The 13,711-nt window shown below is 37.9% G+C and overlaps 1 protein-coding gene across 5 annotated transcripts in view; it reads left to right on the top strand.

Moving 5' to 3' along the window:
• The window catches only part of LRRC28 (leucine rich repeat containing 28), a 53,409-nt gene that overhangs the window by 28,855 nt on the left and 10,843 nt on the right, over positions 1-13,711 (top strand). For all 5 annotated transcript variants that reach the window (XM_084531901.1, XM_084531900.1, XM_084531902.1 and 2 more), the window contains 2 exons: positions 3,762-3,968; positions 10,290-10,392. In XM_084531901.1, the coding sequence (XP_084388027.1) occupies positions 3,762-3,968; positions 10,290-10,392 (310 nt within the window). The remainder of the gene's footprint in view (positions 1-3,761; positions 3,969-10,289; positions 10,393-13,711) is intronic.

Below are 13,711 nucleotides of genomic sequence, written 5' to 3'. Positions count from 1 at the left end.
TAAATACAGTCCATTTTGATAGGTCAATGATTTTTGAAACTTCCTAGAGTTCCTTGAAAGATTCACCTGGGGGGAAGTGTGCTGATGTTTCTTCTCTCCTTGTGTTGAGAGACAAACCCATTTGGCAGCTTTTCTTTTGGAAATACGAACACGTAGGAGGACAGTTCGCTTGTCCCTTTCTCCAGGCTAGTGCAATGAACGCAAGGGCTGCTTTTCAGAGCTGCAGTTATCACTTCTGAGTCCTCCTATTATCAAGGATAAAAAGTGGAATTAATTACAGAAGTGCTGGCAGTTCTGGAATACAGTCTGAAGTATTCGTATGTACGTTGGTGTCGCTGAAATCACGTTCAGAAGGCTGTAGGCAGGACGTTGGCTATAAGCCTGCGCACAAGTTGCTGTGAGGTAAGGCAGTATGTGAATTTACAGGCTGTCAGCTACTTGGTGTAGAAGTACCCCACGAGCACATTTGTACCAGATGGCCAAGCCACAGAATTGCCCAACTGTGTGTGAAGGCAGCAATGTGTGCAGATGGACACAGCTGAAACACTCGGGTCCAAGAATCGGCGCTTGGCCTTGGCCTGCCTCCACGTGTGCGCCTCGCTCCAGGTTAGGAGTTAGAATCATAGAATCATAGAATATCCTGAGTTGGAAGGGACCCTTAAGGATCATCAAGTCCAACTCTTGACACCGCACAGGTCTACCCAAAAGTTCAGACCATGTGCCTAAGTTCACAGTCCAATCTCTTCTTAAATTCAGACAGGCTCGGTGCAGTGACCACTTCCCTGGGGAGCCTGTTCCAGTGTGAGTTGAGCGGAGATATGGAGAGTTTGAGCCTGATGTCAAATTGGGGGTCAGCTCACTGCCTTGTTGGTTTGGATAGGCGTCAAGTTAATACTAGAGCTAATATCAATTTCTAAATTACACACTTATGAACTTCACTCAAATGTAATCGCAGCTCCTGCATGTAGTTTAATGGCAATGTATAATGCTTGTCTCTTTCTTATCCATTTAAAAAACCCATCTCTGAATAACAGTCCCTTCCCTGGTGGCTCTTGTTATTCAGGTATAGCCTTTTTTTTTTTTTTCTGGGTCTAACTAAACTTTCCAAAGCCCACCCCTCATAGATGTCTTGGTGCTTGATGAGGTGCTTGAAGAGAGGTTTGTAGGCTTTTCACCCTTTGTCAGGTAAAGCATCCTTCAGTATTTCTTGAGAGATTTTTTAAAGCATAAATAATAGTGTTTAGTGACTAAAAGCTTGAGAAGCTTATTAATGGACTGTTTATGTTTTCTGTTATTCCTCTTTATTGTTTTCCTTTGCTTTAATGAGATGGAAACTAATTTAGTGTCATTAAGTAAGTATCTGAGCATGTTCCTACAAATGAGCTTTCAGCGCTCTGGTGGGAGACCAGGGAGTTGGGTCTTTAATCTGACGGCACTTTAAGTGGTTTGGTTTACTTTTTAACTTCATCAGGGGTTGGTGGGTGTTTTTCTAACATATGGCACTATGTGTTGAGAGTGGATGTTTACATCTGGTCTGCATTGGAAGATTAAGGTAGAGAGGATGAAGTTTTGGACAAGTATGTGTTTTTTGGATGAAGGATAAAGTGAGAATACTTCTATTTCCTCTTAGATTTGAAACATATCATTCTAGCAATGCCTTTGAAACTCTGCCAGCTTTGCCAACCGTAACATTTATGGGATTTTGGACCTAAACTGAATTAGAAAACTGTTTTTAGTGGCAGAGAGAAAGGTTAGTGTATGAAAATAGCTAGGCCTATTATTGACTGCATGTGGTCAGTGGTTTGGCTAGATGTAGGTGGCTCTCTTCCTGTCACTGTTTTAAAGCATATGGCTTTGTTTGTGATGAATATAAAGTGCTCTAAAATGCTCTAAAAACTAGACTGTCCTACTGCAGTTCTTTTGCACAGTAGTCATTTGCTGTTTAGAAGTGCTTGTCTTGCTTTTGCCATTCATTTTCACTCTTGTAATAAAGAAAACTTTTCAGAAAACTTATGATTGCTGTTAATGTAGAAACTAAGAGGTTTGAAAAATGTGGTGGTTATGTATAGCTGCTGCTTCTGTCAGTGTTTCATAAAAGGATGTGTGTACTGTGTTGGTGATTCTTTATTCTAGTTAATGCCGAGATCTGTGGTGTGTAGCAGCTCCTTTTAAATGCACACACCAACTTTAATGATTACTTTTCTGAAAATCTTTAATATTATAATTTCCCTTTTTTTCTGTTTCCAGTCCTAAAAGTATCATTTAAAGAATTTTTTCCCACCGTTAACTTCAGATATGCCATTTCTCTTTCTCCCATTGCATAAATGACAAATATACCTGAAAATGCACCTTGAAAATAACCTGGCATTTGGTTAACTTCTTAGGGTGTACTATTAAAGATGTTCAGGGATGCTACCAGAGCGCAGGGAGCAGTGGATTTTCTAGCTCCTGCTGTGGAGAGAGCTTCAGGGCACAGTAGGTTCTGGTTAGCTTTACCTCAAGTAGTGCTGCCCTATTTATTACTTTAAAATAAATAAAATAGGTGATAGATCTGTAAATTGTGCAAATTGTGTGGACTGTGGATTGTGTAGATTACATGGTGTTGCCAATCTAGAAAATTCTGGGGCACTGTTTAGCAGCTATCAGTTGGAAGAGCTGGCTTCATTCAGCTAAGGGCAAAGTCACGTGGATCCCGCAGGATGCTGTGAGTTACCATGAGAATGGGGGGCACTGAGAGCTCCCTAAGTCGGCACTCTTGCTGGGAATTATTGGCAAACTAAGCCAAACTGCTTAGCATTTCCCCATGTTTGGGGGAAAATAATTTATAGAGTTACCTAATTCATACAGTAATTGTAAGAGAATATGCAAACGATGAGCTGATGTGTAGAGCTTCTTAATATTTTTGTCAGTTGGTCCTTAAAGAAGCACATCCTGGTTCCAAAGGCCAGATGCAAGGAAATCACCCATAGCAAGGGTGGCTGCTTGTTTGACTGCATCTTGCTGACTTGGAAGAACGTTGTTTGTTACCTGCAGGAGAAGTTGTACAATGCTTCTGCTCTTAAAATTGTGAATGTTGACTAGATTTTTAAAAGGTTAAGAGAAAAATCTCTAGAAGCTGTAGTAATTGCAACTATAGTTTATAGCTTACTGTAATAGACTCTAACATGATCTGACATAATTTACAGTTTATGAAGAAATCTGTTCTCTAAATTCAACTAGATTTTCTGAACTGTATTATGAAGACAGCTGTTGTTCCTAAGCATGCTTGGTGAAGTGTTGTCACTTACAGATGCATGCTTATCACTTCCTGCTAAGTGTCACTGCGAGAGAGCCTTAAGTAAGGTGTATATCAGAGTTGCATCCTCAAATGTTAAAGATGTATACATTGTATTTGGGGTCATGCAAAATACTCTCAGTAACAGCAAGCTATGTAGTGTGATTTTACTTTTTTCCTGCTTATTTTGACTTAGACCCAGGGAACTGCTTGATGTTGTTCGTAGTAATAAACACAGTTCAGCAATGCACTGTGTGTATAAATATACTGCCTAACCGATAACTGTTGCCTGTCAAAAAGATTTGAAATAAGATGGTGATGGAGATTATGAGTTTCAGTTCAGAATAGACTGATAGAAGTGTATCTTGAGAGAAACAGGACAGCTAACTGCTGACTTTTGTTTCTGATTCAAGTAATTTTTTTTTTCTGGTCCTATTTATGAAAATAGTTATATTAACGTATGTCAATGCTTCCTTTTTGGTTGTAGAGGTTGGAGACCTGAGAGAGCTGCAAACACTGGACATCTCAACCAATCGTTTGATAACATTACCGGAAAGGCTGCATATGTGCCTTTCGCTGCAGTACTTGACTGCAGACCGCAACCACCTGTGGTATGTTCCGCGCCACCTGTGCCAGCTACCAAGCCTCAATGAGCTTTCCATGGCTGGAAACCGCCTTGCATTTCTGCCCCTCGGTGAGTCACTGCCTTTGCTGAGCTGGGGTGTTGGTCAGAAAAAAAGCAGGGAAACAAGCTTGCCTTCCCTCAAAAAAACATAGCAACAAATTTTCATCCATGCTAGCCCCTACCAACTCTGTTTATGGAGTTGTTACAGTGATCACGTTGTTAGAAAATAATGTCAATACATGAAAAAAAAATAAAAATAAAAAAATAAAGGTTGAGGTTTCATGTCTGTTTTAAAGCCATAGGTCAGCTATCAAATTTGCTTTATTTTTAGCTAACTGAGGGGGAAAAAAGTTTAAATGATGTCGTGTTTAAATATAGTACTATGTAATCTGAGTTCCACCACTTTGGGTAATGACCTGTTTCAGTCTGCTGGATCTGATGGTTTAACGAAGATTCTTCAGCTGGGGTTTGGAACTTGCTGTGGAGTCCTAGTAAATCCGTAGAAATTATTTTTCATCATTAGGAATTTCAGTACTGCATAATCTAGCTAAGGCTTAATTTGCGTGCAGGCATCCATGAAAACTTCTCCAGCAGGAGGACAAGAAAAATTTTACCTCCTGTAGCAGTTCGGATGTGGATAACAGGAGGCGCAGTGAGCGAGTGGCATTCCATTGTGGGAAGTAGTTGTGATTTTAGTGCGAGTGGACTGTATAGTCTGCCTTTGAAAAGCAACTCATCTTCAACGTGTTTGTTACTCCTTAGCCCTGCTGAGGAGCTAATCTCTGCTGAAATACAGAAATGTATGCAGATTTGTCATGCCATTTGAATAGCCACTAATACTTTCTCTAGAATGCGCTCAGAGTTAGGCTAATTAGGTGCAGATGAAGCTACAATAATTACATGGAAAAGAAGCTTAAAATTGAGGTGGCAAAAAATGGGATGATTTCATTTCTAAATTAATTAACTGCATAGGTTAAACTTTATTTTTTAATTATTAGTGATTTAGTGATTAAAGCAGTTGATGGTAGTCCCAATAATTTTAGCACCTCAGTTTATTTGCACTGACAAGTAAGTGCAAATAATGTCTCCAGACATAGTGTTTCAGTTATGTCCCAACATATGTCATTATAGAAATGAGAAAACAAGTTCCAGGATGCATCGGCCAGATTTCACAGTATGATCGAAGAGTAGCTAGCCCTATTTTGGCAAATGTTCTTAACTACATTTCATGAGCAAGAGAAGCTGAATATTTTCAATTTTTAAAAATAAGATGCTGCTCAGTAGGAGAAAATATGAAATACTAAAGGGTAAAAGTTTCCTGTGCTTCTGCACTAGTAGCTTATCTGTGAGTGAGCTATGACCTGGATGAGCCACAGATCTGCTCAAGTGTTTTAAGTTCAAAAGGAGGAAATAAATCTGTAATATAATGACACACCTTCTTTTTTTTCTTTATTTTTAGACTCAAATTCAAAACATTCAAAAGGAACTTTTAAAATAATGGGAAACATCAAAGACAGTCAATTGACCTTGTTCAGTAGTTCTTAATAGTGACTCACTGGTGAACATTTGGAGATAATTTGCTATCTGTGAATATGAAACCGAATCGTAAATCCTAGAGTTCAGAGGGAAAGCAGCACAGTATAAATGTAAACGTTTAATCCTTTTTTTCTGAAGCATCAGAAAGCTTCAGAGTGGTCAAGATGTAATGAAATAAAGTAGAAGAGTGCATTGAAAAGCAAAAAGATGAAATCTGTCTTCTGCTGTATGGGAAAATATTTTGTTTGGAGTATTACTGATGTTAAGGCATAGTTGTAGCATTATTTCTGATAGTTGCGTGTGTTAGCTAATGTTTTTTTTTTCTGTGTATTTTTACATCTAACTTCTCTTTAATAGTGACAATGACTAAGGAGGTTGAGTAACAGTGAAAGGTACTGTGGAACCAAGTGATACTCAAGCGATAATTGTCAATTTTTTTAATTTAGGGAGTTGTGTAAGATGCCTGCTTTCCTATTCATCTCCAAACAGAATGTTATTTTTATTTTTTTATTAGATGTGTTCACATCAGCAGCTATAGTCACGTTTGGAATGTATTCCTTAATGCTTTTTTAAGCATGGTTTACTTTTTTATATGGTGGTTGACATCCAAAGTGGCAAGGTACCCATTCTTCCCCATCTAAGTATGTCCCTTGTTGCTGCCTGGATGGCTCCTGTTATGTGTAATGGAAACCTATGTTTTCCTGTTCCCAGGCTGATAGGTGTTAGGTTTGTTCTGGCAATAGCACTGCAATTTCACTGCACTGCTGGAGAGGTACCAGGCAGTATTTTGACCTGTATGTTCTTTTAAATGGTAATATTTACCCTGCCCGAGTTGGAGGGCACATGCATCTAAAGAAAACAAGTTTAACATCTATCAGTTTTGCAAATCGCAATAAAAATACCTCAAGCCACTCTGACTTTCATAACTGGTACAAGCAGATGGGTAAACAACAATGAATTAGTCATTTGTTGTGCAGAATACACTTAATTTTGGGATGTGCCTGTATTGGAAAATAAGAGTTTATTTGAACATAAACTGAAATAGCCAGCAGCTGAACGAGTAAGTGTGTGGATCTGAACCTTTAGGCCTTCCTAATAAACTTCTAAAAATACCCAAATTAGGTGTGTAAGCTTAACTGGAAACTCCTGGACAGCCCTCTGTGTTTCTTTTTCTTTTTCATTTTTGCTGTTATTGTCAGGGTGGAGGATGTGCCTTTCATGCTGTCCTAATAAATGCTCTTAAGAATTCTGCTCTTGAATGGCAGATGGAACTACTGATCGTTTTATATCAAACTACTCAGAATCAAAATTACCCTTTGATAGAAAGCTAGCTGGAAACTTTCACCATGAGCAAATGTTTCGGTGCCTGAAAGCAAATTCCTCTGCAAGCAGAAACTTGACTTTGATGACACTGCAAAAATAAAAATAATTTATGTAATAAAGTACAAATATAATTCAAACAGGCCATAAATTCTGAAGTATACTGGCAGTACAGGGGATATTATGACAGCAAATACTCAGTGTTATATCACTTTATTGAGGGTTCATGCGTACTTCTTGTTTAGAAAATGGGTCTAGTAATTATCAGTGCACAGTAAACAAAGGTCTTATTCTACCTCAGTATATGCTGCTTTTGTGTCCTTGCCCTCACAGTATGGTTAAAAGAGCATCAGAGCAGACACACAAGAGCTTTTGTTCCATCTTCAGCCATGTGGAATGCATATGCCAGGGCCCTGAGGTTAGGAGAAGAAAAAGAAAAAAAAGGAAAAAGAAGGAAAAAAAAAAATAGAATTGGGGTTTGTTCAGGACTCATGGCATTTGGTCATTTCTGGGAGAAAGGTCTTTGATCTGGAAGCCTGGAAGGAGGAAAGTGGAAATGTTTTAGACAGTACAGTGCTTGCAAAAGCCACATAAAAACCTTCTTTGTAGCTTTAGCCTTTTCAGAGATGGAGAGCTTCCTTATTTTACGAAGTTCTTAAGAAGTGTGTTTTTAGGGAATTTTCAACAATATTTGTTGACTGATAGAAGACAAAAATTAATGGGGATGGTATACAAAGAGCTTTTTAAAGTGATTTATTTAAATTTAAGCTTTATGCATAACGTTTGAAACTTGAAAAAAATCTTTAGGAGACTGGAAGATGCTTGGCTATTTAATGCAAAGAAACTATATCAAAGGAACATTTATAGTTACAGGCTATTTGGCTTTGGGAATTGCATTTTTCCTACTGAGATATTTTGTCTAACATCCAAAAATTTGCTTTAATTACCTAGGAAATGCAGTCAACTCAGAACTTAGAATCTAAACATAGCATAAGATAAAGACAGAGGGAAGAGATGAGATGCAGCCTACCCCTCCCCACCCCCAAATGCGTATGAAAAGAACAGCTTTAGGGCTTTTTTTGACTTGCCTGATTTCCAGCCCATTTGCATACATCTGTGTAGAAATGAAGAAGATGAGCCCTCTTAAAATTTTCTTCTATTCTCCAAATTAATGAGTTAAACACTATCACGTTCAAGCTACCCCAGCAACCCATAGTTTTCTGCTCTTCTTAGTCTGATTGCTTTCTGCAGCATGAGGCAATCTTCTTTCAGCTTTAGGTGTGCCGTGCACATGCTATTTACTTTTAATTTTATTGGCTAATTCTTTTCCACTGTTATAACATTTTACGGTGTTAGTGCCTCAGTATTGCAATATTTTTGTTCATGTAGGATAGTGATGTTTTTGTTTCATCTAAAAATATTCCAGAACTTCACTAAACTATTTTCAGCCCTGCAATACTGAGCCAAAATACCTCATCTTTTTTGAGGTGTTAGCTCTCAGCAATGCACAGCAGCATCTCACAGCAGTGCCGATCAGTCAGCAGAGATATTTGTGCTTGCTTCTTGGGGCAGGACAGTTGATGGATGCAGCAGATAGCTCTTCAAACTGGAATATCTTTGGGGACAGGGTCAAAGAAGAGTATGATGGATGAAAACATCCTGTGATGTCTGGTGACTCTGGTCTGAATGAAGCCAGGGTCATGGTCCTTGAAGCCTGTGGCAAAACCTGTAGATTGTTGCAGAGTAAAGGCCTATATTAAAAGAAAAAATCATACTCAAGCCCTTGATGTTAATGTTTTTCGTTCAAAAGAGGAACCTATTAGTTTTCTGTTGGTATCAGTTCTTGTTCCTTATGGAAGATGTGATGCTGTGATCCCTTTGAAGCCCCCAGCATGTTTAAGGTCGTTGCTGCTTCCAGCTGCCATTCAAGTGGGTGACAGCTGAAGACATTGAGTATATTTTAGGATGGCCAAATGTTTGGGGAGATCACTTCAAATGTCGTTTGCTTTATCTGTGTTAAGTGGTGTCCAGAGCTCTGTGTACAAGTGAAACAGCTCAGTGTTAAAGAACGGGTTGTATTACCTGTGGCTATTGTAGGGAATGGTAAGAGATCACGATTCCAAACAGAATCGTCCTGTACCTAGGTGTCATGGAAAACATTTTAACTTTCATTCTGTTCTTGGATATGGGTACAAAAGGGGCAGAAGCTGTGTTCATTTCCTTGGTTATCCTCATCTTTGTGCCAATCAAGGTAATTGCCAATTGATAGAGATGGGAAGTCAGAACTAGCTGCTATTACTAGAGGCTTTCAGTGTTGCTGATTCACCAAATGCTTGTTTGTCTTGCCTATTTTCTATAGCATACTCATGAAACTTTAAGAAGTTGAGGCATACACATCTTTTCTTAATGCAATTTGTCTGGGTTGCAGCTATCTCCTCCAACACGGAGAGGCTTTCAGACATCGGTGCTTGGTTTTATTAAAGGCATATGTCTCTTCCTAACCTAGTATCTTGAATGGCATAGAAACGACGGATGAAATAGGCTGCCCAGATGATCCTACGTGTCAGCTTCCTTGACAGTTGAAATTCTTTTAGATTATTCTTTTTAGTTAGTTTGGTTTGTCTTAAAATGCCTCTTAACATGTTTTTCACTTCCTTTGATAGCAGACTGACCACATCTTGCAGATAAGCAAAATTTTTCCTTGAGAATTCCTAGAAACTTAATTTTTCCCCTTTACTTTTGCTCTGTTTTCCCCCCACTTTAATTTTCTAAACAAAATAAAATCACTCCATATCTACATGGTCATAACAGGAGTTATATTAACATATTTAATATATTAGCATATCTAAAGCATACCTTCGTGGACTAGAAATATGCTGTGCTTGCTTCTTTTGATTGCCAGCAATGAATATTTTAACAGAAATAATAAGCAGCACATGTTTGGATGTATTGGTTGTAGCCATGGCTTTTGCTGTGTAATATTCTGCAGTTTAATGGCTATGTATTTTCTTATGTTCTGTAACTTGACATAACACACAGACTTGTTTTGGAATGATCACTGGTTGTGTTTAGTTATAGCTAATGTAATTAAATACGTATCTCTTCTTGGAGAAAAGAAACAGTGGGACAGAAGGCATTCTTGGTTATTTCTTTACCACTTTATGGATAGCAAAGCTGTGATTTCAGTGATGCAAGGCCTTGCATGATTTTCTCACAGTAGATTTGAAATGAGTTGTGTTTTTGCTTTTTCAAACTGATCTTAGAGTTCGTCAATGTCAAAATCTAAGTTTTTGTAGTGGGATTTTCATGGCTCCTGAAAAAGGGTTTTAATTTATTATGGATAAATAGAAAAACTGGTTAGAAATAGCATTGCAATTTACTAAAATAAGTTGCTGAAATGTTACAACTGGGATGTACTAATTTGTTTGCTTAACATTGAATCTGATTGTTTATAATGATGGAGAATTGCCTTGCTTAGAGTTGCCATTGTCGTTCCTTCTCTCCCTTACTTATTTTCTTGTTTTCTAAACCCAGATTTAGGTCGTTCTCGGGAGCTACAGTATGTTTACGTGGATAACAACATTCATCTCAAAGGCCTTCCATCCTATCTGTATAATAAAGTCATTGGTTGCAGCGGGTAGGTGTGAATTAATTCAAATGTTTTGCCTGTGTGTTCAGTTTAGAACTCCTCAGATACGTGTGTCTGTGTGATAGAAACGATTTTTGTGATTGATTCAGAACTAAAGTTACTTTGAGGGGATTGCTGCAGCTGCTGGTTCTGTTTTACTTCTGCAGCAAATGTTCAGTTAATCGCTGACTTCATATTTTCATGTTGAGCCATAAGGGTCGGTGCAGTTACTCTGAAGGGATTTTCAGTGATAATGTAAGTCCTGAAGCTGAATACTAGCTGCATTGAAAGATGGCCAGAAAAGTAGGCTTCACAGAATCTCCACAGCTGAAGAAGGCACGAACTGTTTCTTTGTGTGTTGCAGCACCTATCTGTCTAGTTCATAAGTTCTCACATCTCTGTGAGCTTTGGGCCGTATCTTGGAATGTCACATGCAGCTTTGCTCATTTTTACATCCTGGTATCAGCTTCTTTTAAGTCTTGGTTACCTACTAACTAAAATAAGTAACGTTTTTGAGGAATTAGGGATTGACAGGTATATTTTTAAGTGTCCGTTTTTAAAAATATCTTAGGCTGTCTCATGTTTGTGGTTACGATGTGAGGAAAAAGTGTTCTGTCTAGGACAGTAGCTTAATTCTTTCTACACTGACACTGGCATAAATTAGGATCAGCACCACTGAAATGAATGGAGCCTTACTGGTATAAAACTGATCAGAGGAGGATTGTCCTCATTACCATCTAATTATAAATTTCTGGTATGCTCGCTCTCAGCAGATCTTGCATTAAATATAAATTCCCTCTTTACAGCTTGCGCTCTATTGCAATATGCGAGGTGCTGAGTCTTGGCATTTTAAGATTTCTTTTTTAATATTCACATGTCAGCTGGTTGTGTGATATATAAATACTTGCAGTTGTATGAAATGTCTGCAGTCTCAAACTTTTACTGACTTTGTTTTTCAGGATAAATAATTTCTAGCCTTTTGTTTTTTCAGGACTAACAGTCAATTGTAAAAATAAATAAAATTGACCTAACAGGTCATAGAACTGTATTGTTTGTGTCCAAACCACTATTGATAATGCAGAAAATGCTCCAACAAATATGGTCCAACTACCTGTCCACCTAGTTCAGGTGATTTCAAATAACCATATGGCTAATTTGTATGATGTTCTAATTCCTTACGTTATACTTACTCAAATTGTTTTTGTTTTTGTACTGATCTGTTGTCATGATTGAATTTCTACAAAATGTCTTTTTTTTATTTAAAAAAAAAAAGGGGGGGGGGTGCAGGAAGAGGCTGATGGTTAAGAAGATATTAACACTTCTACTTGCTCTCGCTGCTTGTACACTGCTGGTGAGGCTAGCTGCTAGCATCTCTGAAAGGTATTATAAATCTAGTGTAGAAGAAACCAAAGACGTTGCAGTTGCTACACTGAACGTCCTTTAGTGCTTCTGTGGAATGAAAAAATGTGATAATCCAAAATCTTTTTCTTGATAATAAAGAATTCAAAAAAATAAAATACTTGGATTTTCATTACATGAAATAGTATGCATGCCAATCAAATACTTGTCCTTGTTGTAAAACCTTCCTGAAATACCACAAATCATTTATGAGGAAAATTTTGAACATAAGTAAAGTACCCATGTGTAAGAAAAAAAGTTATTTGGTGATGTGCTGTGTGATGCTGTTAAAATCATGTAGTGATGGCCATTTGGAGCACTTCTGTGTTCCTTCCAAGAAAGCATTAGTAGCCAATCCAAGTTCTTACAGGTCAGGCAAAATATTTGAAGCTCTTGGCTTTAGAACTGTCTGTTCATCCACTGGACAATTAAATCTGACATGTTGCTGTTACTAAAATAAAGTGAGATTTCTGAAAATAGAATATAAATTGCATTGTATAAGTAATGAATCTCTGTCTGGGAATCCTGCAGTCAGACTGACTGAAAAAGTCTTTTATGTAAGAGGTGATGATCTCAGTACTCAAAATAAATTTTGATCTTATTTTTTTTTCAGATTGGATTTCATAGTTTGCTGTTAGGTGTCTGTCATTCTTGTTGAAAGCAGCCAATAAGTGGCCATAGCTTTCTTCCCTGCTGTGATTTATTCAACGAGGGTCTTCGGCAGCTCCGTTTATCCCAGCTGGATAGACCATCTTGCCACTCTTCTCTCTCACCTTTTAAACCTCAATGGACTTTGTGTTTTGTTTTTTTTTTAATTTTTTGTTCTTGCACCCAGTATTACTTCAAAGTATTGATTCTTTCCCTAATACATTCTGATTTAAAGATGTGTCTCTTAAATTATTCCTCTTGATGGTCTGTTCTACTTGTTGGCTTATATTTTAGTGTAATGGGAAGGCACAGTGGACTCCCTTTATGCAGAGTAAATCAAGAAGCCCAGTTCTGAGCTGTAGAAACTGTAGTGGGCTTAAGGGTTTGTCTTTTATCTAGGTTGGTGAGGGGTTGATAAGCTTGAAAATACAGTATTGGAGGTTTATCAGTTGTGGTAGGTAGTTGATTGGGTATGGATTGCTGGGGAATGAATTATTGTGATATTGGATCTTTGATTTCTAGATTATATCTTACCTGTTCATGGTTTGTGGGGAAGTACTAAACATTTAACAAGAGGCTTATTTACTTGCTGTTTGATGCTGCTCTTTGCTCGTTTCTCAAAGGTGTTTAATCAAAGGAGATGTGATTGTTATCAGAGAAGTTCCATCAGATTGCTTTTGCATCTGATAAGGTTGAACATGGTTACCTCAGTTTTAGGTCCAATATCTGGGAAGGCTCACAAACTCGTGTTTGTTCCATTTGTTAGGACCGGCCCTAACAAGTTCCTCTTGGCTCCAAATTTAGGCTGTCATAATTTCAATTCCTCTGACTTCCACAGCCTTAGTAGAGTTTTCCTATGCATGTCTCTTTGGTATGATAACTTGCAACAGGGATCATGTGAAGAATTACTATTTTTAATACAGGCTAAGTTTCTTTACTTGAATCCAAATAACCTTCCTTTGTCTTACTATAATTTGGGAAGGATAAGGTTAATACTTCATAGGGGACCTTCACACTCTAGCTTAGGCTGTTGTGTTGTTTGTTTTTTTTTTGTCATCTCCAAGGGAATTCTGTGGATAGTACAGAACCACCCAGTGGCACTTGAATCAGACTTGGTTGTGGCTGTAGCTTGCCTCATATTATAGTTCGGAGACTCATTATCATTCACCACTGATTGATCCAAGATATAGGAAACCAACTGTTATGTATGAAACTGCTCCCTTATGTAAAATGCTTACTAATAAATGTCATTCAGATGCTAAATGAGGTTATGTGACTGCTT

Source organism: Aythya ferina (assembly GCF_964211825.1).
Source record: "Aythya ferina genome assembly, chromosome: 11".
NCBI lineage: Eukaryota > Metazoa > Chordata > Aves > Anseriformes > Anatidae > Aythya > Aythya ferina.
This window is presented reverse-complemented; position numbering and strand designations above follow the sequence as displayed.